The 27,809-nt window shown below is 36.2% G+C and overlaps 1 protein-coding gene across 1 annotated transcript in view; it reads left to right on the top strand.

Annotated features, from left to right (window-relative positions):
• Positions 1–27,809, top strand: part of THEMIS (thymocyte selection associated) — a 162,516-nt gene that overhangs the window by 57,359 nt on the left and 77,348 nt on the right. Inside the window, exons 3-4 of the mRNA XM_019951938.3 lie at positions 113–571; positions 14,958–16,006. Of these exons, the coding sequence (XP_019807497.1) occupies positions 113–571; positions 14,958–16,006 (1,508 nt within the window). The remainder of the gene's footprint in view (positions 1–112; positions 572–14,957; positions 16,007–27,809) is intronic.

Below are 27,809 nucleotides of genomic sequence, written 5' to 3'. Positions count from 1 at the left end.
CTAATCTTGAAAAAGGTACATTACTTTTAAATGCTACGTTTTACTTGTTTTATAACTCTCTCGCTGTGATTTTCTTATGAGAACTTTCTAATTCACAGAATTCTGTTCTCAGGTCTTTTTAAGATTGTGGCTGATAAAACTCCATACCTCACTATGGAAGAAATTACAAGAGCCATCCGTATTGGACCAAGTAGACTGGGGCATCCTTGCTTCTATCATCAGAAGGATATAAAACTAGAGAATCTCATCATAAAGCAAGGTGAGCAAATCATGCTCAACTCAGTCGAAGAGATCAATGGAGAAATAATGGTGAACTGTGGTGTGCTAAGGAATCATCAAAATCACTCATTTACTTTGCCTTTGTCACAAGAAGGAGAGTTCTATGAATGTGATGATGAACATATTTATACCCTAAAGGAAATTGTCCAATGGAAGATCCCCAAGAACAGAACACGAACTGTGAAACTTACAGACTTTTCAAATAAGTGGGACTTAACAAATCCATTCCCTAAAGGCTTTTATGGTGCTGTGATTCTCAAGCCTGTTTATGAAATTCAAGGTGTGATGAAATGTAAGTATCCCCTGAGAATGATGCTTTATGAACATGATTGTTGGCTTTGGGAAAGAGAAAAGCTTTAGTCTAAAGAATGGAACTCTGTCCCTGACTTGCCCATTAAGCCCACTGAGAGTCAGATTCTCATCTATAAATAAGCAAATCATGAAGACTCAAATTCAGTAATGTATGTAAGAAAATATTTTAAATTGTGTGGTGCTATCCGAATGTAAAATGCTGTAATTGTCAGGTACAGACAGATTAAAATATTTATTTTTATCACTGCCAGTTAAACAGGATCAGAAAAGAGCTACTTTTTAGAATAGAGAATTAATTGGCTAAAAAGAAGCTTTCTTGTATGGAGGTGGTCAAAAAAGAGGTAAGACACATAAAGTTTCTTTATGTGTCCCTTACTCCTATTTTTGTGAGAGCCTTTTTTCTTTTTTTTTTTTCCAGCCATCCCTCATTGGTCATAAATCCTCCTATTAGCTTGGAGTCCTTCTGACTTAAGGGAAAATGATATGACAAATTAATTCACACATAAGTGTGGGTTTAAAAGGATTCTATTGAAATATAGTTGTTTTACAATATTATATTAGTTTCAGGTGTACAGCATAGTGATTCAATATTTTTATACATTATACTTCCTTTAGAATTATTACAAAAATGGCTATATTTCCCTGTGCTGTACAATATATCCTTGTTGCTTATCTATCTTATACATAGTACTTTGTATAACTTAATCCCATACCCCTATCCTGATCCTCCCCCTTTGCCTCTTCCCACATAAGTGTATTTTAATATGTAATCTTCATAAGATTTTTGCATTTTAAAATAGGAATAGCTGGAGAGAGCATTGTAATCCTAAAGAAATTAACACCTTGACTTTTTAAGATTATGTATGGCACATAAGCATAACAAGTATGGAACAAAGAGTTCTGTATTTGCAGTAAAAAGTCCTGGATTCTAACTCTGGTCAATAACTTAACAGGTGGTAGCTTTGGGTGAGCCATGTAAACTGCGTCTATACAAAGGGGATGATGATATCCCTTTTGTCTATGACTTGGAGTTGTTTTGAGAATGAAATAAGGTTCTATTAAGATACTATATGTAATACACCCGAGGAAAAAAAGCAATATGTAAAAATGTTTGGTCAAAGAGTACCCCTTGGATATCTCAAATTCTATTTATCTCTGCTCCCATTAATATTGTTGGTCACATGCAATTGTGAAAAACTTGACATGCCTTTTGAGTAGGTTTTAGAGCTATGTTAAATTTTGTTACATACATATATTTAACCAGAAATCAATTAATTCATTTGAGCAAAAGGTGTAGGTAAGGAATTCCACTCAAGTAGTGATTTTTTTTTTGTACTACAAAAAATTGAGGCCACAGCATGATTATTTTTTTAAGTTGACAAAATATTGAAGTCGCAGCAAACTTTAGACCTCACGTTAGTGTTTTTTCAGTTTTCCCAAAATGTACAATCAAAATTGATAACTGAGTTTTCCTAAATAATGGATAGCATTTTCTCATTTAAAATTTTGTTATTTTTCTAAAACCATTGGCATCTCCTATCATGCAGATGCAAATGAAGGCGAACCCAGAACCTAAGCACATGAACAAGATGGTTACAGCATTTAATGAATTTAGGTTAGGGATCACGAAGGCCTTCACTGAGGAAATTACATTTAAACTAAGATCTGAAGGGTGAATAGGAGATGGGCAGGCTGAGAGAGAGGGGTCAACATTGGAGGAAGCAGGAAAGCAGGAAAGCAGGTAAGCAAGAGACTGTGGTTCCAGTGCACCTGGTGTGAGAAAAGAGAGGAGAAGGCAGGCTGAGACAGATATCAAAACATGCAATGGGGTAGTGGAATCAGTCATGGAGGATCTTGAAATATATGTTAAGGGGTTAACATTTGTCCAAAGAGCAAATTAATAATGGTTTTTCAGCTGGAGAAACAAGGTGGGAGAATTGTAATGAGGCCACTGGTTCTGTGGCAGAGTACTGGGGGGTTAATACAATAGTGATAGGGACAGCTCTTCTTAATGGGTATTTCAGAAGTACAGCTAGCCAGATCTGAAGGTCTATTGGAAGGGGAAAGAAGTTAACCTGATTCCCAGGCTTCTGGCTTGATCTGCTGGTTGAATGGTGGTGCAGTTTATTACATATAAACATTGACAGAAGAGCAAGGGATATTAACAGAAGTGTTTAGATGGACTTAAATATGGTTTCATGTTAGCTAAGGTCCCAGAAGAAAGTCTTTAGATGAAGTAAAATCCTTCCCCAAATGTTTTGGTCCAATTTCCATTCTTTAATGATATTAAAATTGAATTTTGATTTTAATTATTTTGGACCTTTAATTTCTTAAGGATTATTTTAAACATTAGTTCTCATTGTATAGCAATTTCAGGACAGATACTGTATGAGACTGCTTTGCATGTATACTGACTACAGAATATTTCCTGAAAATAGAGGATGGGTGTCCAACACAAAAAGTCAAATTTAAAAAATTATTGTTGTTATAGGCATTTTTCTTCTAAATATAAAATGTAAACTGTTTTTTAATCAATTGTGGTCTTGTTTTACATGATTCTTTCTTATATTGAAGATTCAAACTTGCCTTGAAGTCAAGGGCATGTTGCCTGCTAAGTTGTTTTCCAGTGACTTTGAGTGTCAGGCACAGTTCAAACTCCTCTTGACTTGAGCCCTTCTTTTCTAAAGTGACAAGAAAAAGAATAGGTCTGTCAGGGGTAGGAGATTTTAGAGAAACCTTAGGGGGAAAAGCAAGATGGAAAAGACTGAGAACTATAGGAAGCTATGAAATATTGATTTGTGGAAAAGAGAACATAGCAAGTAAATAGAGAAAAGAGGAAATATAAGATATTCTACTCCTAGTACTAGTTTTTAATGTTACTAATGGGAAAATTTAGGCTTTGTAAAAAAGAAATGTAGCACAGAGTGTTTAAATGGAATATTTGTTTTGGGAACTCTTGGTCACAGGCCAACCCCCTCTAACCCTTACCCTACATTTAATGATTTTTTAAAAACTAACTCTCTTTGGAAAAGAGGTATAAATAACCATCCAAGACCTCTAACTACTGGTTTCACATAAGTCATAGCAGACTCTGTTTGTGCCTTTAACAGGAAGATAAAATTCATATTAGTGTAACAAATGGAATGCATAATATTTGCAAATGAAAAATGGAGCCAGCCGTTTAAAGCGGCTTCAAAAAAATCTTGATTTTAAAACTTTTTAATGGAGTTATGTTTTGGTGTATTGATTGATAAGTAGTTCTTTACTTGTGGAAATTTTAAGAGTTGGAAAGTTACGTTTTGCTTTAGGAGAAAAACTTAATGCCATCCAAATTTGGGAAAAAGTTTCTGCTCAAGTACATGACATAATTCATTTATAAACAGAGGGCTGAAATCACACAAGCAGAATGATGATATCAGAAAGGCAGTATCTGAATATTGTATAATAGGTGACAAATGAATAGAAGAAAAGAATACATTGATCTTTTAGTGTTCTGAGACTTTGTCTTTCTCTCATGTATTTTCAAAACTAATTTCCATTTTTATCAAAGTCAAAAGTGTCAAACAGTAGTAAAAAGACAAAGTTACCAACAAACCTTGTGCCCTTGACCATTCCCAAATTGCCCCCACATTCTGCTACTCTGAGGTAACTCCTTTAAATATTTCGCTCCTGCTTTCTTATATTTCCATTCACATTTCCAATAATATACGGATACTGCTATTTTTCAAGTGATCAGTTTTAGACAGCAACTACTGACTTCCATGTGTGGTGATGAAGATTTAATGGTCTTATATTCCTACTTCCTCTTCCCTTTCCCCATTCTCTCAGTATATGATAAGTTATGGTTAAGCATTTGCAGTTTCATTATTGTGACAGTTCATTGCTGAATCAAGTGGTAGATAATGACCATAATTCCATTTCTGTATAGCTTTATTTTTCTGTAATAATGACCTTACTATTTCAATTCTTAGTTTTCTTCAATCCTCTCCTAAGTCTTGAAGTATTTTCCAACATCTTTGTAAAAGAAAACAAAAAAAGCCATTCATTGCAATTTTCCAGAGCCCAAACTGTCAAGAGATCTACCACTTCTGTTATTTTTTTTATCCTGAAGTATTCCTCCTGGAACCCTCCAACCTCATGCTCCAGTCTGTATTTGTGGCTCTCTAGAACTAATACATAGATGCTTGTCTTAGCTTGGGATACTATTATAAAAATACAATAAACTGGGTGGCTTATAAGCAACAGAAATTTATTTCTTACAGTTCTAGAGGCTGAAAGTCTGAGATTAGGGTGCCAGCACTGTGGAATTCTGGTGAGGAAACTCTTCCAGGTTGCAGATTGCAGACTTACAGTATCCTTATCCTTACAGTATCCTTACACAGAGAGCAGAGAGGGGAAGCAAAGCCTCTGGTGACTTTTATAAGGCCTCTGATCTCACTGATGAGGGCTCCATCCTCATGACCTCATCTAATTCTAATCACCTCCCAAAGATGCCACCTCCTGACCCCCTCACATTATGAAGTTGAGTTTCAACATATGAATATTAGGGGACACAAACATTTAGTCCATTACAGTGTTGTCCTGGGACTTCGATTTAACAACATCCTGGTGGTTACTCTTTGACTTGCTTCTGTGTTTACTAGCAATTTCTGGACTCAAATAACTTATTGTTTCCAGTATTGCCTTTAAGAGATTACATGGTATTCAGAAGTTTCACAGTAATGTGCTTTGTGGTAGGTCTGTTCTTTCATTGTGAGGAAAGTTTTCAGGTTGGAAATTCAGGTCCTTCATTTCTAGGATAAATTCTTTGATAATTGCCTTTCAACTGTTTTTCTCTTCTCTCCTTCTGTAACTTCTAATCTCATGTTGAAGCTCCCATACTAATGTAGAACTATTTTCTTTATGTCTCTTTGTCTTTGGTTTACCCTCAGGGAAAATTTCTTAACTACATTTCCAACTGTTTTAATGAATTTTTAATTTCAGCTATCATATTTTTAATTTCTAAGAGTTATTTCTTATACCATTTTTTAACTGTTAACATGTTCTTGTTTTAAGGACTCAATATCTTATCTCTCTGAGAATATACTACTATTTCTTAAAGTTTTCTACTGTTCCTTGCATTTTATCTGCCTCTTTTGGCCTTTTTTAAAGTTTTAGTCTGTCATTCTTGTTAAATGTTTTCCTCAAATTCTTGGTGGTTATTTCCCATTTGTTCATATTTACGTGTTAGACACATTTTTAATTTAATTTACAAGTGAGCCCCTATTGATATACAAGCTCTTTGTTTTATGAATTTTAGGTTTCATTTTGTTGGCTTTTTCATTGGAGAATTCCCCAAATTCAGATCCTGTGAGTCTTTCCTCCAGGACTTGTTCAATTTCATCTGAAAAGAATCTTCTTGATACCTCCTGGGGGTTATGAAACTCTTGTAACTGAGTGGAGAAGTTGCTGAGGCTTTCACTGTTCCCCCATAGATTTAGAGTTCCCTTCTTTGCTTTCAGTTCCATGCTTCTCCCCTGCTCACCTATGCCTACTTTCCAGATTCTATGACCCTATACTGTTTCCTGCAGAGAGAGAGGTGGAAGGGGCTGTCACCTGTCTTCCCCAAATTAAAGCTGAAGACCTGGGTTTAACCATGCTTCAAACATTCACATAATCCCTTGTTTTGTCCTCTACCTTCTCCTCCACCTTCAGAGGGGCTTTATGCCTCCAATTCGAAAACTTTTGGGGAGTTGTGTGGGGTAAAAAAGGCTGACTTTTCACTGGACTCAAACTCCTTAGGCACATAGGCTTTCCTTTTTCTATTCTACCGAATCATTGACCGTTCTTCCATCTGAGTTCAATCTTTATCTAGTTTAAGGATTGCAGACATCTTTTAGATTCATTGAAACTTTTTCTTTCTTTTTCTCCTTTTTACCCTATGGCAAATTTGAGGGAAGAAAGAGTTGAAAAGCAACATATTTTACCCATAAACCTCACTACTTACTTAAATTGGTCCTAGGCCAGAGTTTTTCCTGGACCTAGTATAACCCTGAAAGGACTGGTTGCTAATATTACTAAGTGATAAGTGTAATTTATAAACTTAATTTTTTTAACACAACATAATTTTTAGTAATTTATGGAAGCATCTGAGTCAATTTCTTATGTATTTCTTTTTATCTTCTCAATGCTTGAGATAAAGTAAATGTTCATTATTCAATAAATTAAATACATGAATGAATGAATGAAACAACTAAAATAATTGCTTCTGTCTATATATGTTGTACAGTACAAAGTTCCTATTTAGGTATCAAGAAGGTTTTCTCACCCACCATATCCAGATTTGATTTGTTACAATGACATATTTATGAACTTAATAGCTAAGGAGAATGAATGTTCACTTTTTGGCACCAAAATTGATATCACTTATATTTATATAACAGGTTCAATTTTTATTAGTGATGTTTTTCCTAATGTTTCCCTGAAAGTACTGTGACATAACATGATCTTTAGAACCCGTGGATGCTCTAGCCAGCTTCCATTTCATTTTCTTCCTTTAGGCAGAAATCTTACTGCTAATAAAAACGTCAAACAGCAAGCAAAGTACAGTTTTTACTATATATGTGTGTATATATATGTATATACATATATTTATTTATTTATTCTTAAACTACCAATAATTAACGATTGATCATTCAGGGTTCTCCAGAGAAAAAGTATATAATATTATATAAATTGATATTATATATAATTGTATTATATTATCTATACATGATTATATATTAATTAGTTATTTAATTAATTTTAAGGTCTTGGCTAATGTAATTATGGGGGCTAATAAGTTCTACATCTATAGGACTAGCTGACAAGCTGGAAACTCAGGCAGAAGTTTATGCTGCAGTCTTGAGGCAGAATTTCTTCTTCTCTGGGAAACTTCTGTTTTTGCTCTTTAGACCTTCAGCTGATTGGATGAGGCTTATCCACATATTGAGTATAACATCCCTTACTTAAAGTCAGGTTATTTGGATGGTAACCACGTCTACAAGATACCTTCATGGCAACACCTAGATCAGTGTTTGATTAAATAGCTGGCTACAACAGGCCAGTCAAGTTGACACATCAATGAAGAAAACATGTTAGTTGTATCATTCAGTATAAGAAAATGGCTCTTCACTTTTCTTAGCTTTTATAAACTAAATGAAAATGTAAAAGACAGAGTAGTGTTACAAATAAAGCCATATCAAATGCAAGGCTGTTCAAGGAAAGTCCTGATGATTTTTTTTCTGCTACAAATGTTGGAGAGTGATCCAAAAGGAACTTTATCTATTTATAAATACAAACAGAAGTAGAACCAGAGGAGGACCACCCAACAAAATGGAAATTCACTGTATAGCTTCTCTTAAGTTGAAATGAAACTGAATAAATGGAAAAAAATTAATTCACAGAATATTTGTAAAGAAAATTGAGACCAAATAGATGAACTGTAAAGCAAATTTTAATTTAAAAGTCTGGAATGAGGCAAGTTCAGAAATTATTAGTGCATTGAATAATCATTGTATAATGAAGAGTATGATGTGATGCAAAAATGTAAACAAAACAATTCACAGAATAAATGAGAGCTGGAGACAAAATTTATGAAAGCACTTTAGAGAAAAATAACTATAGTCTTGGAAAGTAAATTAAAAAATCAAACTTAGAAAGTGAAAATTTGCAAAAAATACATGAATTGTTTAATAATAATAATATAGGAGAAACTAGAAATTGAGAAAAACTGCAGGCTAGAATTTACAAAATTTGTTAAGAAAAAAATATGTAGAAACAACCATCTTGCTTCAAGACTTGAATAAGATTGTCTCAGTAGATTTCCTACCATGTACTGCTAATTCAGGCCTAATTGCAAAGGATAGGTCCTTGAATGCTGAGTTGAGACAAAGAGTATTCCAGAATTGAGTATTAGCTCTTCAAGGAAACATGCATTGCCTAACATTAACCAAGCTTAAATGTATACCTTTATTTTCTCTTTAAAGATAATTTTTAGTGGGGTCCCCCAAATTCACACTTGGCTAAAAGAGTTGTTGCAGTGGGAAATGCAGAAAAGCATCACATTATGATTAACATTAACCCTAACTGTACAGGGACTTTCCCTGAAAGAATAGGCAGAAAGACAATGTTTAATGAAATGACTCAGAAGCAGAGAAAAGAAAGCAATGCTACCTTTTTAGAGAAGATGGAATGGAAATCTTTTTCACAAGAGCTCCCTTTGGAAAAACAGAAAACTTACCCAAACCAGAACAATTCATGTTTACCCAGGAAGAAAATTTGGGAAGTGTAAACTAATGTTGCATGAATATATGCTGTTTTTACTTTAGATTAGTTTGAAACTGAAAAACTTGTAATAAACACCATCAGGAATGTCTCTCATGCTCCGAGTTGCTGTCTTCTTATCTCTTTATCAATTTGAAGTCAAGATAACTTTTTTTGGGAAATTTTCTAATTTAGCTCATTTTCTATAACCATTTTCATTTCTGGTGGTGGGAGGGAGGATTACTTGTAAGATAAAAATGCTTGTTTAAAAATGTATAATACACACACACACACACACACACACACACACACACACACACATCCTCACACTGGATATACCAAAATGTAAGCAGTGGTAGTCTAAAGATGATAAAGATTGTAATGTTTTATCTCCCCTCTTATTTTTAAAAAATATTTTTATATAATTAACTTCTTTATAAGAAAACAAAAAATGTTGATTTATCTTTCTTTTAGACACATACTTAGATATAACGAAATTTGCCATAAAAATTAATTAAGCCTGTTTCAGTTTGAAAACTTAAGTATGTCATTTCCAAATTCTAGGTAACTTTTTAATTTTTGAAAAATTTATTTTATTTTTTTTTATACAGCAGGTCCTTATTAGTCACCAGTTTTATACACATCAGTGTATACATGTCAACCCCAATCGCCCAATTCATCACACCACCACCACCACCACCCCGCCGCATTTCCCCCTTGGGGTCCATTCGTTTGTTCTCTACATCTGTGTCTCAATTTCTGCTCTGCAGACCAGTTCATCTGTACCATTTTTCTAGGTTCCACATATATGCGTTAATATACGATATTTGTTTTTCTCTTTCTGGCTTACTTCACTCTGTATGACAGTCTCTAGATCCATCCACGTCTCAACAAATGACCCAATTTCATTCCTCTTTATGGCTGAGTAATATTCCATTGTATATATGTACTACATTTTCTTTATCCATTCATCCGTCGATGGGCATTTAGGTTGCTTCCATGACCTGGCTATTGTAAAGAGTGCTGCAGTGAACTTTGGGGTGCATGTGTGTTTTTGAATTATGGTTTTCTCAGAATATATGCCCGGTAGTGGGATTGCTGGATCATATAGTAATTCTATTTTTAGTTTTTTAAGGAACCTCTGTACTGTTCTCCATAGTGGCTGTATCAATTTACATTCCCACCAACAGTGCAAGAGGGTTCCCTTTTCTCCACACCCTCTCCAGCATTTGTTGTTTGTAGATTTTCTGATGATGCCCATTCGAACTGGTGTGAGGTGATACCTCATTGTAGCTTTGATTTGCATTTCTCTAATAATTAGTGATGTTGAGCAGCTTTTCATGTGCTTCTTGGCCATCTGTATGTCTTCTCTGGAGAAATGTCTATTTAGGTTTTCTGCCCACTTTTGGATTGGGTTGGTTTTTTTTAATATTGAGCTGCATGAGCTGTTTATATATTTTGGCGATTAATCCTTTGTCTGTTGATTCATTTGCAAATATTTTCTCCCATTCTGAGGGTTATCTTTTCGTCTTGTTTATGGTTTCATTTGCTGTGCAAAAGCTTTTAAGTTTCATTAGGTCCCATTTGTTTATTTTTGTTTTTATTTCCATTACTCTAGGAGGTGGATCAAAAAAGATCTTGCTGTGATTTATGTCAAAGAGTGTTTTTCCTATGTTTTCCTCTAAGAGTTTTATAGTGTCTGGTCTTACATTTAGGTCTCTAATCCATTTTGAGTTAATTTTTGTGTATAGTGTTAGGGAGTGTTCTAATTACATTCTTTTACATGTAGCTGTCCAGTTTTCCCAGAAACACTTATTGAAGAGACTGTCTTTTCTCCATTGTATATCCTTGCCTCCTTTGTCATATATTAGTTGACCATAGGTGCGTGGGTTTATCTCTGGGCTTTCTATCTTGTTCCATTGATCTATGTTTCTCCTTTTGTGCCAGTACCATATTGTCTAGATTACTGTAGCTTTGTAGTATAGTCTGAAGTAAGGGAGTCTGATTCCTCCAGCTCCGTTTTTTTTCCCTCAAGACTGCTGTAGCTATTCGGGGTCTTTTGTGTCTCCATAAAAATTTTAAGATTTTTTGTTCTAGTTGCGTAAAAAATGCCATTGGTAATTTGATAGGGATTGCATTGAATCTGTAGATTGCTTTGTGTAGTATAGTCATTTTCACAATATTGATTCTTCCAATCCAAGAACATGGTATATCTCTCCATCTGTTTGTATCATCTTTAATTTCTTTCATCAATGTCTTATAGTTTTCTGCATACAGGTCTTTTGTCTCCCTAGGTAGGTTTATTCCTTGGTATTTTATTCTTTTTGTTACAATGGTAAATGAGAGTGTTTCCTTAATTTCTCTTTCACATTTTTCATCATTAGTGTATAGGGATGCAAGAGATTTCTGTGCATTAATTTTGTATCCTGCAACTTTACCAAATTCATTGATTAGCTCTAGTAGTTTTCTGGTGGCATCTTTAGGATTCTCAATGTACAGTATCATGTCATCTGCAAACAGTGACAGCTTTACTTCTTCTTTTCCAATTTGTATTCCTTTTATTTCTTTTTCTTCTCTGATTGCCGTGGCTAGGACTTCCAAAACTACGTTGAATAATAGTGGTGAGAGTGGACATCCTTGTTTTTTTCCTGATCTTAGTGGAAATGCTTTCAGCTTTTCACCATTGAGAATGATGTTTGCTGTGGGTTTGTCATATATGGCCTTCATTATGTTGAGTAGGTTCCCTCTATGCCCACTTTCTGGGAGTTTCTATCATAAATGGGTGTTGAATTTTGTCAAAAGCTTTTTCTGCATCTATTGAGATGATCATATGGCTTTTATACTTCAATTTGTTAATATGGTTTATCGCATTGATTGATTTATGTATATTGAAGAATCCTTGCATCCCTGGGATAAATCCCACTTGATTATGGTGTATGATCCTTTTAATATGTTGTTGGATTCTGTTTGCTAGTATTTTGTTGAGGATTTTTGCATCTATATTCATCAGTGATATTGGTCTGTAATTTTCTTTTTTTGTAGTATCTTTGTCTGGTTTTGGTATCAGGGTGATGGTGGCTTCATAGAATGAGTTTGGGAGTATTCCTTCCTCTGCAATTTTTTAGAAGAGTTTGAGAAGGATGAGTCTTAGCTCTTCTCTAAATGTTTGATAGAATTCACCTGTGAAGCCATCTGGTCCTGGACTTTTGTTTGTTGGAAGATTTTTTTTTTTTTTTTGCAGTACGCAGGCCTCTCATTGTTGTGGCCTCTCCCGTTGCGGAGCACAGGCTCCGGATGCACAGGCTCAGCGTCCATGGCTCACGGGCCCAGCCGCTCCGCGGCATGCAGGGTCTTCCTGGACCAGGGCACGTACCCGTGTCCCCTGTATCGGCAGGTGGACTCTCAACCACTGCGCCACCAGGGAAGCCCGAAACAGGCTTTTTGAAAACCTGATTAACAGCAAGGAGGTCATGGAGGGAGCAGTAAATTAGAATGAGGCAACCCAGTGGCAGATGAGATCAACGTGGTACCTAGGACCTCGGTAAGGGCTTTCACTTTTACTGAAGTGAAAAGGACTGCCACTGTGGGGCTATGAACAGGAGAAAGATATGATCAATTTAACATTTAAAAAGACTGTCTGGCTTCCCTGGAAAGATTTGACTGTAAGAAGACTCTTTAGGAAGCCACTGCAATAAACCAGGCAAGAAATAATGTAGCTTAGATCAGAGTAGTTCTGAGGTAATGGATGTTGAGTGTTAGGAAAACAGAGAGAGAAGCTATGGATGTCTCAGATTTCTGCACCAAACAAGGAGAATGAGCAACAGATAGATTAGGTTTGGGTTGAGAAGATCAGAATTTCAGTTTAAGCATGTTAACTTTGAGACGTCTATTAGATAGCCAAGTGGAGATCTTAAATAGTTATCTGGAGTGCAGAATTATTTAGCTGGAGATACATGTTGGGGAGTCATCAGCATACAGATGGTACTTAAAAACATGAGACTGTGTAAGATCATGTGGGTGTGAGTGTGGACAGAGAAAGGAGGAGAACGAAGAAACATTAAAAGGTGTGTGTGGGGGGGGAGTGGGTGGTATGTAGAGGAGAAGAAACCAGAAAAAAAGTTGAGAAGAATTATAAGAAGGAAATAAGTGAGGTAACTCTAGCAAAGAGTCTAATGTACTCTGTCAAATGCTGCTGATATATCAAGTAGGATGAGATAGGCTAGCACATCTTCAGTGAATTTGGTATAGAAGTACTGAAGATAGGTCAGGAATTGGGTACATAAAAATTTAACAGAAGTTAGATAGCCTGGCCCGGAGGCTTTCTCTGGCAATAAAGTTGTCCTAAGTTATTAAGACAATTAATTCTTTCCCCACCGAACCCATTGTACCGAAATACAGACTGGGATCTAGCTTGCATTAGGGTCCCTATGGTCAATTTAAAGCCCTCAGAAAGTCCTTAATGGCATCTATTCTACCAGTGTCAAGTTGTTCCCTCAACTTGAGAAATGTTCTGAGTCTATGAACCCATCTAGTCCTAGCTCTACAATTCTTAAACACCGTTCCTTTTGATTCAAATAAGTGTGATTTTAAAGTTTCTAAAATTACCTTGGGGTTCAGGGAAACCTGTGGCAACAATCTCAAAGGTTTGGGTTTGCTAAACTTTATAAAATGAACTGGTAAAGGTTTTTTTTTAGCGTTCCCCCTCCGTTCTTTTTTTAATGGAGAATCTTTATAATTTTTATTGAACTTCAGCCTATAGGCAACCGTCGGTTTTTTTCTTTTCTCTATTTTATGTTCAAGAGAATAAAATAATGCAATTTCATACTGTGTTTTTAGGAACTCTGTTACACAGCATGTGCAAGTAATATGACACAAATTATAGTTTTCAGAGGCTGCATAAACAGTAATATAAAATGTAATAATATAGGTAATGTTTTGTAAGAGAAACATTCTGTCTTCTAAATCTTCCAAATTATTAATTTTCAAAAGCATACAGGGAAGAAAGAATATTGACAGACGGGTGGCTAGATGTACTGGGAAACAATGGTAGATTGTGAAAAGGCTATAAAACATTAAGTGTTAGGAAAATGTCAAGAAAATATAAACCATTATAAAATCCTGTTGATATTAACATATAACTTTATTTTTAAATGCAAGACCATTTATAAGGATACTATGTGGGACAGTATATGGAGAGCAGAGGATTTCAGGACAATATTTTAAGTGTCTCTGTAGTCTCAAAGAAAGACTTCTGAGACAGTGGGCTCTTGGAAAGAATACAGAGATTCATTAGTCCCCAGGGACACATTAGGCAAAGAATACATTGGTAAGCACTCTACCAGCAAATCTAGGGCTCCTGAGTGGCTCCTTTGACTGTAACCCATCCTATGCCACTCCTTTTCTAACTAGATGTTAATATAGCACCAGCAGAGAAAGAAATAGTTTTCACATTGGAAAAAGACTGCATTTTGATATCCATTTCCATATATTAATCTTGAGTACTTTATATCCCAAGATTTTGCAATACGGTTATATCCCACAGGATAGAATTTGTATATAGAATGTGTCTTGGGCCTTATGCAGGAAGAGTCTTACTTGGAGTACCCAAACTTTCTTCTAAGATAATTTTATGTACAATATCTGGACCTCAAAAGCATGACCTAAAATGATATAATAAATTTTCTGGAAAAACACACACATACACATTTAAACACGTGTACATATATTCATGTATGTTATGTGTGATAAAACTACAAAGAAAAGCAAGGGAATGGTTAACACCAAAATCAGGAGAATGATTACTCTTAGGTTGCAGTGAGGAGGATGTGATTTTGGTGAGGTTTGTGGGGCTCCAAGATACTGGTTAATGTCTATTTCTAAAATCAGGCAGATTTATGGGTATTGTTTTTATTTACCATCGATTTCATTTTTAAATTTAAAAAAGGAAAGTCATACATAAGAAATGTTATATCATGAGCATCTGAGATTTTTTTTAATGAAATTTATTTATGGTACCCCTGGAGTGATTTTAATACTACTTCAGAGCAACATTTTGATACACAAAATGTCTTTTTGTTTTCCAGTTAGAAAGGATATAGTCCGTATCCTCCCCAGTCTAGATGTTGAAGTCAAAGACATTACAGACAGTTATGATTCCAACTGGTTTCTTCAGCTGTTATCTACACAAGATCTTTTTGAAATGACCAGTAAAGAGTTCCCCGTAGTGGCTGAAGTCATAGAAGCGCCCCAAGGAAACCAGCTACCCAGAAACGTTTTACAACCTGGGAAAACCATTGTGATCCACAAAAAGTGCCAGGCATCAAGGATCTTAGCTTCAGAAATTAGAAGCAATTTTCCTAAAAGACACTTCTTGATCCCCCCTAGCTATAAAGGCAAATTCAAGCGGCGACCTCGGGAGTTCCCAACCCCCTATGACCTTGGGATAGCAAAGAGTGAAAAGGAGCCTCTCCACGTGGTGGCCACCAAAGCCTTTCATTCCCCCCATGACGAGCTGTCATCTGTATCTGCCGGGGACCAGTTTCTAGTGCAACACTCACAGACGACGGAAGTCCTCTGTGAAGGGATCAAAAAAGTGGTGAACGTTCTGGCTTGTGAAAAAATCCTCAAAAAATCCTATGAGGCAGCACTGCTCCCTTTGTACATGGAAGGAGATTTTGTAGAAGTGATTCATGATAAGAAGCAGTACCAGATTTCTGAGCTCTGTGCACAGTTCCACTTGCCCTTCAATGTGAAGGTTTCTGTGAGAGATCTTTTCACTGAAGAAGACATTTTGGCCGCTACACCAGGATTACGGCTGGAGGAAGCTATCACAGACTCTTATCTACTCATAAGTGACTTTGCCAACCCCAAGGAGTGCTGGGAAATTCCTGCTGGCCGCGTGAATATGACTGTTCAGTTAGTTAATAATTTGTCTGGGGATCCAGGATCATTTCTAGTCAAGACTCTGGTTGAAGAGATCCCTGAAGAACAGTATTATATGATGCGGAGATATGAAAACTCTTTCTCGTACCCCCCACCTCGCCCTCCCAAACATCCCTCCGTGGAGGAAACAAAGTTAAGCCTGCTCAACTTAGCAGAAGAAAAGACAGTGGGTCTGCCCAAGTCTCCCAAGGTAAGGCTATGATTTTGCAGTTTTTCCCCTTGAGTGTTTTTCTGGGGGCAAGTTATTTCAAGTCTCTTCTGAGTCTGGTTTTTGCTTACTTTTCTTCCTTTCATGCCATGTTTGAAATGAGCCTTTCTGGTGCACAGTAGATGATTGAACATCAACAGAGCCTAAGCTGTTACAGCGTTTTGTATTTTGATGCTTAACCAGTAGATGTGACAAGAAGTTTAGGAATTAGAACTAGCAGGGATGACACATGATTACAAACTGCTGTTTCAGTGTGTTTTGGTAATTAGGAATGGCTTATAAGGTGCCTCAGAAGCAAACCTCTTTTGTTTTGGAAGTGCTGTTCACTTTTTTCTAGGTAGAGTTGTTTTAATACTTCATCCAGGAAACAAGCACACAATCAACTCCCTTCTTCTGGGGGCGGGGGTACCAGGAGCATGCATCTATAACACATGTCTTCATTTCGTTTTATGTGTGGAAAGATGTAAAAATATCTTGGCAGAACTGTGTGAGAACATGGGCATCTGCCCACATTCTGCCTGTCTGAGAACTGTCATCTTTAACAGTTCTATTGAAAAACAAAATCAATAAAATTGCAGGCAGTATGAGATCATCGCAGAATCCACAACTCCATAACCACTCTAAAGATGGGAGGGGAGGCGTTTCAGCTTCATTTCTGCTTAAAGTTTTTGCCTCTTGAAAACTCCCTGCTGAGTGCCTGGAAAGCACTTGCCCTTACACCACGGAGCTTAAGTAGTTTATCTGGCAGGCAGTGGTTCTCTGGTGTGTGGAAATAGTGCATTCTGCCCTGGCAGATGTTGTGCGAGCAGCTTGGGGAAACAAAGCAATTAGTAAAACAAAGAGAGATGCTGTGTTTACTCTCTATACTCAGGAATGATAGCAGCCTCAGGCTTCAAGGATGTGGGTATGGAAATACATTTAATTCTACATTTCAAAGATTGAATTCTGATTGTATGCTGGGGAAATCCAGTAAACATCTTCAAACTCAATCTCAGGAAAAGATAAAACCAGCAGAAATTTCCTTTCCAGAAAAATCAATTTTGAAGGAGTCATTTTGAAACTAAACTAAACAACTGTTTCCAAATAATGTTGATTAACAGGCTGCTATTAATATGCAGAGTGCCTGGCTTCTCCTGTTTAATATATTTTTATTACTGAATTGAATGATGTGAGAGATGGAGTGCTGTTGTCATTTTTAGTGGGAAGCAGAATAATGTCCCATCCCTCTACCCCCATCCTCTCACCCCCACCCAAGGTGTCTATACCTAAGCCTCCAGAACTGTGAATATGCTACATTGGTTAGTAAAAGAGACTTTGCACATGTACTTAAAATTAAGGACCTTGAGATGAGATTATCCTGGATTATTCAGGTAGGTCCAAGTTAATCACAAGAGTCCTTAAAATATCTTTCTCACTTAAGGTCAGGGTCAGAGAAAGATGTGACTACAGAAGAATTTTAAAGAGATGCAGCATTGCTACCTTTGAAGATGGAGGAAAGGATCATTGAGCCAAGGAATGAAGATGGTCTCTAGTAGCTAGAAAGACAAGGAAGCTTTCTTCCCTAGAGCCTCCAGAAAGGAGCACAGCTCTGCTAACACCTTACTTTTAGTCAATGAGACTCCTGTTGAATTTCTGACTTACAAAACTCCAAGACAATAAATTCATATTGTTTAAGGCACCAAGTTTATGTTACAGCAACAGTAGAAAGCTAACATAGGACATAAAATTGGGAGGGAGGAATAAATAAAAACTTTAGATAGAAAAATCTGTATTTAAGTTAGGACTTGTTTTGCCGGCAAAGTGGCTCTTTTTCCCTTTTTCCTTTTAATGAAAGTAGTAGCTCAGGTACCCTTGGAGAACCTCAGGGTATGCAGCTAGGCTTCAGGGACAACTGGAAACAGGATCTAGAACACAGACAGAGTGGGTCTTCCTTTTCATCACACATTGGACATTACTTCTGACAGTTCCTGCATCTTGTAGTTTCATCACTAGAGAAGAACATAATCTCTTTGTTTAGTTCCAATTTTTAAAAAGGGAAGGACTTTGGATCACATGCCCATCTCTTGGTTCAATCAATTCATTGGCTGCCCCAGCTACAGCCAGGATTGGTGGGGAAGGGAATAAGGACTAGTTGTCTCAAATAATAGAAATATGTCTCAAATAACAGTATGTGAAGGTCTGGAGATATAAAAAAGTAGATGCCTATTACAATCAGAAAGGAATAGATCAAAAATCCTAAACTTCTAAGAAACCATTTGTAGAAAACAATAAATTTAATAAATTTAAAATGCCCTTTGAAAGAATGTCAAATGAAAATGATCTACGCGTTTTATTAGAGAAACTCACAAAACAGCAACGTTTCATCTAGGTTACTGCTTGGAAAAACCTTCAGTCCTCCTCCTATGTTTCTCCTTTACTCTCACACTACTGCCACACTCACAACACCTCCGACACCAGATGCATGGAAATTTTCCCTCAGCAAGCGATTCTTTGACACCAGTTGGGTGTCCTGCAGTTACTTAACTCAATTCAGACGCTATCTACCTGGAGATAACATCAGATCCCACAGGTTAAGAGCTCAGTCCCACAGGTTAAGAGCTCAGTCCCGCACGACTGCTCCCCACTTCAGATGCCAATTGCAAGTAGTAGGTCCTCAGGTTACCGACAGCCTCTGTCTGACTTGGCTGCAAATCAGAGGTCCCCAGGACCCCCTCCTCAGGTTCCATTAATTTGCTAGAGTGGCTCCCAGAACTCAGGGAAACACCTACTTACATTTACCAGTTAAAGGATATGATACAGAATACAGATGAACAGTCAGATAAAGAGACTTGAAGGGTGAGGTCTGGAAGGGTCCCGAGAGCTCAGGAACTTCTGTCCCATAGAGTTAGGATACACCACCCCCCTGGTGTGTGGATGTGTCCACTAACCTGAAAGTTCTCTGAACTGTGTACTTCTGGGAATTTTATGGAAGTTTCCTCATGTAAGCATGATCGATTATTAACTCCTTTTCCAGTCCTTCTCCCCTCTCTGGAGAATGGGGATTGGGGCTGAAAATTCCAAGCTTCTAATTATGGCTTAGTGTTTCTGGTGACCAGCCCCAATCCAGGAGCCATCCGGGAGCCCACCCAGAGTCGCCTTGTTAGAACAAAAGACACTCCTATCACCCAGGAAATTCCAGGAGATTTAGGAGCCCTTTATTAGAAGCTGGGGTCAAAGACCAAATATTAAAAGAGAAGATGTTCCTAGTGCTCTTATCATTTAGGAAGTTACAAGGGCTTCAGTAGCACGGTGCCAGGAACCAGGGCCAGAGACCAATACATATATTTCCTATTATCTCCAGCTACTAAAAGAAAACAAATGCAATCTTTGACTAAATTCATACATGTAGGATTCCAGATCAACTTAATAATTCCGAACTACTTGTTTATTTTTCAGGCCCTGTACGGATTCTTGTGTCTAGCTCTGCGTCCCACTCCTAAAGAATATTGATTACCTGAACTTTGTTAAGATATTAAGAGTTGTTTGTTAAGACGTTAAAAAGTCCAGGAGCCATTTCCTTCTGTAAATGGTTTAGGGAACTGAGTGAGAGTCTAAACTTGAATGACTTGGTACTAGATGATATTAGTTATTTTATACATTTAAAGAGCTATTTTGTGGCAAAGATTGCATTCTTATTTTCCATTACAACACTAGCTGAGAGTGAAAGGGAGGACAATTTTGGAGTAATATGTTGGAACTTATTTCTTATCCCTGAAGAGGGTTCAGCAGAAGCTAGGAAACCCTAGGCCAGTAATGGTGTCAGGAGGTTCCTGCTTGGTTAAAAGTTTATCAATTGATTGAGAATCTATGATTCTTTGTTTATGATAAGTTTCATAATTTCTGGTGTGGTCGATAAAGAGCTATATTTTCTCTGAAATCAGTTCAAAATGTCAGAGGATGCTATAATTTACCTGTGTGCAGACCTACTGACCTCCTTATTTTCAACAATTTTTCTCACCATGAAGGTAGGACTCCACTTAGTAGATCGTTTTTGAAATTTAAACAGATGCCCTGTCAGTTTCTGCATAGTGTACTCGAAAAGTCTTGCAACCAACCATTTCTTATCACAATGTCATCCTTTTATATATTTCTTTTATATTTCTTCTGATATCTACATTAAAGCTCTTCTATTTATGTATGCGTTTGAAGTGGTTGGATAAGACTTTTTTTAGCACTTTGCAGGCAGGAAGCAGCCACTGAAAACCAGCCTCTAAGGTTTTGGATTGTATATGGAATATTGCTTTAAATTCAGAGAACAATTTGTGACGGTTATTCAGGGTTTAACTATTCAAACTGACTTAGCTTATTAAAATACCTTATTACATATGTAGAGAAGAATATCAGATACTTCATTATGTAGTTTACTTTTGTCTTCCTAGTGTCATTAGCTTTACTAGATCATTTCTTGCATTTCACAACTGGATAGTTGTACGGGCTGTCTAATTAAGAAACTAAATGTACTCAGTGTTAGAGAAATTCACTTGTAGTAGGTATCCATTGTCGGTTATGAGCCCTACACATTCACCTAAGAAGTTTAGAAATTAAGACTATCTGAGGACAGGTTGTTGGAACTAGGATAAATAGAAAGAATTGTTTTCCAAGGTAAGATTGTCAACTGTTCTCTAATACCTAAATAAGAAAAAGACAACTGCAGTAGAAATTTGAGAATTGTGGTTTGGATATAAGCAGGGGCAGATGAGATGGGGGATGGATTTCAACAGAATTGACTGCACACTTCCAGGCCCATGAAGTTTGACATTGAGGGATTTTATTCTTGTTTTTTAAATGTGCTCGTTAACGGTTTGGGAAAATAATGTATGAAGTCTAAAAAAAAGGGATGAGAATGTACCAAGAGACCCTTCAAATTTCCTCTTAGGCTTATAACAATGTAAAAATAGTACCTTTAAGATTTGTGCATTCTGATACTTGATCAGATGAAAACAATATTATAAAGTGACTAAATAAATGAGGCTGGGCCTAAAATTCTGTTCTAAATAGCAATGTTGTGGGGTAAACACTCCTTCCCTGGTGGTTTGTTTCTGTGTCAGAATTAGTTTCAGATAGTTTGAAAGAGCATATTCTCGCTGGGGTTTTTGCCTGTCGTGGATATATGTGGCTATGACTTCTGAGTGCCACACAGGAGAAATGTAACTTCTGCATTCTCATGAAAAAGTCTATAACCAGATAGAAAAACAAACCTTTGGTTGAAAGATGAGATATTCCACTCCTTCGGAGACTGCATCTGGGACCAGAAATCTTGCATTTCACTAACTCTGGCCATTTAATGCCCAGGTGTCCACTTTGCTGCCGGAATTTCTAGATTTTGTCGGAGAAGAACACCCATGGGAGACATTAAGGCAAAGAGCATGGGAGGCAGTTATGGGAAGGTACTGTGAATTGAGCAGAAAACAACCCTTGTACCAGAATTAGAGTGAGAGCTGAAAAAGGCAGAAGGAAAGCAATAGTTTCTGGAAAGTGCAGAGAGAGAACACTTCAGCAGCTGCTGCTGGGTGCTAAGACTCATTTCTGATCTGGTGTGACAGAGTGGCTGAAAAGTGGTAAAGATACCCACACTCCTAGGCTAAATCTAGATCTTTAGAGACATCCACTCATTTGTTGTCTATAGCATATAGTCCCAAAGGGTGTGATTTGTTTTTGTTTCTGTTAACCTGATGTGGTGTAAAGACATTAAGCATGTTTGGATTTGTTACCAACTTTGCAATTCTGAAGACTGATGCCAGTCTATTCTTGGTGTGTCCTCTTGGTCTAACATAGAAGCTGAAAGTCTGTTTCCCTGTGAATAGAGAAAATTAACATTTCAGCCATTTTCAAAGACCAAAGGCAAAGAATGTGAAACATAGACATACTTAAAAAATTGGGGGTTTAAATCCAAATAACAAGGAAAGTTAAGGGAATCTATGATCTTACTTTAAAAAGACAAATTTTAACTTTGAGGTACAATTTTAGCATACTTTAGCAGGTATTTAAGCTGTTCTTAAGGCAGATTACTACATCATGATTTTTGAATTGCCTGTGGCTTGTGGTCTAGTAAATGGCATTAGCTTGTAAACAGCCAGCTATAGTAGGAAGAAATGAAAAAGATGGGAGAAACAGGCAAAGGATAAATAAAGGAAGTGCTGAGTTGAAAATTAGCCAAACTCAAGTTCCAACTGAAACCTTGCAGGTAGAAATCTGTGCCCAATGGGAAACACAGAATATTTATAAGTTCTTTTTGTGCTTTTGGAAGTGGGAAGGTAATCAGAACTTTCAAACTTTTACTCTAGTTATGACATGTACTACCTTAATACTTCTAGCTGAATAGCCGAAGAATGGTTTAGATGAGTTTTAAATGAAAAATAATTGATTAAAGTAAGACATTAGAAAATATTGCCTGATTTTAAGGGAATTACAAGCATTAAGTGAACAAGCTATCAAACTTATAAAAAATTTATTTTCTCTAAAGAGCTTTTGTCCAGAGAACATTGTTTCCATTCTGGGGTGGTTGAAATACACTCCTGCTTGGAAATACTTGAATGAATCAAGAATTTACCCGTCTTTGAGCTTTTTACCAACTGAGAATGCTCTCACTGGGGGAGTGAGGAAGGGCTGATGAAAAACATTAGTTAATATTGTTCCTTGCTTCTCTCTCCCATCTTTGGAGTCAAGAACTAAAATACCACCAAATATGTGATTATTATATTTTCAGTGTTAGTATTACTTTTTGGTTCCACAAAAAATATAAATTAAAAAGTATTTATTTTTCCAGTGGATTTGCAAAATCATTGAATGAAATTTGGAGTAAATCATTTCACATTTAATTTTTGGCCTTTACAAAGGTTAGAATAGTTTTCACTTTCTTAAATGTCCATAACCTGTTTAGAAATGAGCAGCCATAACAGAAGACTCAGCAGTTTGGAATGTTCGTTGCACAGTATGTATGAAAGGAGGGCATTTGACTTTCCAACTTCCTATAATCCCTATAGTGATTTTAGTGTCTAGAATCTTTGAGATGAGTGTGGGCTCACTAGATATTTAACTGCTGTTTTTTGAGCTCACTACCTTCATTTTCTTTAAAATTTTTTTAAAAATCCAAAGAGTAATTGGAGAAAGCTAGAAAAGGTAAGTTCCAACTGGTTTTGCAGTTTCCAAAACTGATTTATCTGAGTTTTTCATTACTATACTTATCGGTTCTGAATTTATTTTAGAATAAAAACCTTGCCTCGAAATAAATTAAGAAGACATAAGCTATATATTTGAGCAAATACGTTTCTTGCAAGTCAACCATGACTTTTAATCACTGATGTCAGACCTACATAAATGAGAACATATGCTTTGCTCTGCAAACCAAATTTCCTGTGTAAATGTTAAGATAGAAAATGAGCGTAAGATGGTTCTGAAAGAATGCATAAGATAAGCTTCCAAAAATTAGTATTTTTTTCAAAAAATTTATAGAGAAAGAAATCATTCACACAAATGCATTATTTGAGGGCAAACTTTCAACCAGCCTTTTACAGCATTAAATTATTTTTCATTATACTTCATCCAGACTCTAACTTTAATATGATCATGATGTCCTGGTCATGCTGATCATGATGAAAAACACTTCTAATAACGCAAATTGCTTTTAGTTATTTTGTAAGACATGCCATCGCTTACGACTTTTACTATGAACCAAGTACATAGCTAATTTTAAATCTGATGAGGAGAGGAAAAAATTAGGAGAAATCTTATAAAATCAGAAGGCCATTGACTAAAAAATTAGCCAAAATGGAATAATTTTATATATCAAAGACCACAAGAACTGTATAATAAGTCTATCATTATTTATGCAGATACAAAATGTAAAAGGGCTGATTGTAAAATTATGGAGGTAGACAATATATAGTGTAAGAGATAAGAGTGGAATTTTAACTTGTGATATTGTGCTTATTTAGATGACTAAGCTTTACATACCGTTTGTCCTTAAGGGAAGTTTGTTGTTTTCAAATGTTTTCCAAATATTAACTAATGTTTAAAAGGTATGCAATTACCAGTTGTGAGATAGGATAAAACACAAAGTCATAAGAGGTGTGTTCCTTTATTTGCTGTGCAAGGATAGGAATTGCCCTACACAAGCTATTTTTCTCCTCATTGTCTCTGGTTCCAGCTTCTTCCCTGAGCTGTAATCATTTCTGCTTTTTCCATTCACACTGGACTCTTCTCCAGCCAAATTCTCTCTCACAGAGTTGTCAGGCATCCTGTGTTCAATAAAATTTTGCAAGGTCTATGATACAGACAGCTTCGGGCTGTATCAGTAATTTAAAACCCTCCTGCCCATTACTGAGCTCTTCCTCTGTTGCTGATATTATGCTAGGTGCTTACAGGTATTATTGTCTTATTTAATCCTTCACACTGCTTCATGAAATGGGTCCTGTTATTTTTTGCAGGGGAGGTAATTGAGGCTGAGAAGTATGTAATTGTCATGGTTACAAGTGACACTTGGGTTGCCAAATTTTATGGTCAATCCTTAGTTCTCATATTATTTAGATACTAAGCAGTAAATGGCACAGTTGGATACCCCCTACTTTATGAAATTGTTTCTTTGTCTTCTGGAAAATCATGCCCTCCTGGTTTCCTTATGCTGCACTGGTTGAATTTTCTTTTGAACTTCTTGCTGCTTCTTCCTCTGTTCTTCCTCATATCTAAATGTTCAAGTGCCTTGGAACACAATCCTTAACCTCTTCTCTATCCATGCTCACTTTTTAAGTTCCCATCTATACTCACAAATTTCTCATTTTATACATATAGAATGCTCAGTAGAATTAGTCATGTATAAGGATTTATTAAGGAAAGCAACTGGAAATGATCTGTTTTTTAAAAAATCTATTTAAATGTGCTTGGATGTCATCTTTTAAGGAAAGTTCAGTCTTTGAGAGATGCCAGCCTATAACAGTGTGTCTGGTCTATAGCAGTTAACACTTTTCACATACTCTAGAAGATGTCAAATGTCAGGAAAGTGATGACATAAAAAAAGACGGTTCCTTCTAGCATGTTATTCTTGTAAATGTGGGTTTATTGTGCTCAGGATTTTTTTTTTTTTCTGATCCAGTAATGGGAAAAAGCTGGAGAATACCTTGAATTATCTGAGAAGTTAGAATTTTAGGGAAGGTCTAAGGCCATTTCCAGCATCAGCAGAATGTTCTTCAGTAACAATTCAGGTTTAGCTGAAATAAACTTCAGGAACTAGAACTAAGACTAGGACTAGGACTAGTAATTCTGAAATTTCCCATCAAGTCAGTGATAACACTGACTTCAGGAACTAGAACTAAGACTGAAATAAACTTCAGGAACTAGAACTGAAATAAACTTCAGGAACTAGAACTAAGACTAGGTCTAGGACTAGTAATTTTGAAATTTCCCATCAAGTCAATGATAACACAGATCCAGAGAGAGCAAGAAGCCTTTTCTTCATTAAGGGAGCTATGGACCTATAAAAGGAAAAAGGCTAATAAGGATTAATGGGTAAAGGATCTCAGAATAATGGAAACATTCTTAATAAGCCAAGAAAAATCAAAGCACATTACTGATACATAGAGGAAAACTAGAACTATATAATTGCAATAAAAGATTGAGGAGAAAGATTTAAAAATCTATTGGCTTGCATTTCTTTAAATGTTACTCTAATTGTGCATTGTACATACAATGCTTTTAAATTATTTATATCAATAATTCTTTTTAAATGTTAAAAATAAGTATTGTAATTGTTTATACTTATTTTAGTTCCATAGATACAAAGCCATAGTTATGTGCCATTTGCTGTGATAAGCACTGGGGCCACATTAGGTGAATGAAATGCAGTATCTGTGCTCAGTGGACTTTCTGTCTAATGTATTAGACACAGGAAAACAGACAATTACAGTATGGAAACTGGAGAGAAGAGTCCTATTAGGGGGCCAGTATAGGGATTTGGAAGACAGCTTATTAAGATTTCCTATTGAAATGTGGGATTGAGCTCAGAAAATGATATTTAATGTCTAGGTTGAAATATGTAAGTTTAGACAAGTAGGAATAGTCAGATGTAAAGTGATGTTTAGTGTGATCTAGCCAGAAGGAACATCCTGTGTTGGCAATAGTATGGAGACATAACCTTATCAGGATCTAGGAGATGCTTAAAATGGCTGTAGCAAAAAAGTGATTAATATGAGGGTAGAAGACCAAAGAGGGTCAGACGTAAAAGGTGGATCATTACCTAATTTCTTAGCTCAGGGTTCACAATTTGTTCAGTTCACTTCTTAATCACTCTGTTTCAGATGGAGAATGAGACTTTCTCTATACCAACTTATTAGTTTTCCTGCCACACCATGCTTTCCCAATGGACAGAACTCAGTTTTCATGTTACTAGACCTATCTATTACCTGGTTCCACCATCAGGTGATTACATGATTGTGGACCTCTCTCTTCGTAGCTAATTTCCTAAGGCTTGTTACCGTGTTCTTGGAGATGTCACCCACCATTCCTGATTTTTCCTCCCTTTGATCATTTATTTTTTTCTGTTTTTCCAAGAGGTACTTTTTTTGTTACTTTCACCTCTTCTTTGACAATAAACTTTGGTGCCCCATGAAACCCACAGCTTAAATGTTTATCTTAGCACTTGAAACAAACTAGTACTCATTTTCTCCTTATCCTCCTAACTGTTAAAAAGAGATACTGCATTTCATTGTTTTAGTATACCAAAAAATGAAGAAAAACAAAATCAGTTGTATTCCATATTTAAGAAAAAAAAGACTGGTCCTTTCTATACTGCTCTGTTTTTTAAGGAATTTGGACATTCTAAAGAGAAAAAATGGAGGCTATTGTAGGGTTTCCAGTTGGGAAATACAATAAAATTTCTATTTTAGATACAAAACATCTAGAAAAGGCAAGTTTATAGAGACAGAAAACAGAGAAGTGGTTGCCTAGGATGGGGGGTAGGAGTAGTGATGAAATGCAAACAGGCAGCATGGGGGAACTTTCTGGGTGATGAAAAAGTTCTAAAACTGGATTGTGGGAATAGTTGCACAACTATAAATTTATTAAATTCATTGAATTGTACACTTATAATGGTGACAACATCAATTATACCTCAATAAAGTTATTCAAATGTCTATTTTAGAAAAACACTCTAACTATAAAGCAAATAATCCAATCAAATAGAAGCAGGGAGACCATTTAGAAAGCTAAAGTACTAATATAAGAGATAGAAGATGATTGCCTCTGTGATTGAAAGAGAAATATTCAAGAGAATTTTAGGCGATGCTATCTGTAAGATGTGTGATTGTTGAAATGTAGGGAATAAGAAAGGCACTGTGTAAGGAAAATATCCAGACTTCTGACATACGCATCAGAGTGGATGGTGATGAAATTCATTAACTCAGGAACACAGGACATAGGTAGAAGGATGGTTTTGCAGGGAAAAGGTGAGAGTTTATCTTAAAGTATGCTCAGTTAGAAATATCTGTGAGATGTCTGAGATGAGGTGTCTGGTGTGAAGTTAACAACGGTCTGTAGCTTGGGAAAGAATTCCAGGCTGACGTTGATGATTCAAGTGTCAGCAAATATAATGGTAAATGAAGTTCTGTGAGAGGATTATATGAAGCTGGAGAGTGTGTAGGTCATGAGGAAAAAAATGGACTTCTGTGAGGAAGTCCAGCATATAAGGGACAAAAGCAGTACATAAAAAGCATAAAAATGAACAATTGGAGAACTTTATTAACTAAATGCTTACAAT

The sequence above is a fragment of the Tursiops truncatus genome, chromosome 12 (genome assembly GCF_011762595.2).
Source record: "Tursiops truncatus isolate mTurTru1 chromosome 12, mTurTru1.mat.Y, whole genome shotgun sequence".
Taxonomy (NCBI): Eukaryota; Metazoa; Chordata; class Mammalia; order Artiodactyla; family Delphinidae; genus Tursiops; species Tursiops truncatus.
This window is presented reverse-complemented; position numbering and strand designations above follow the sequence as displayed.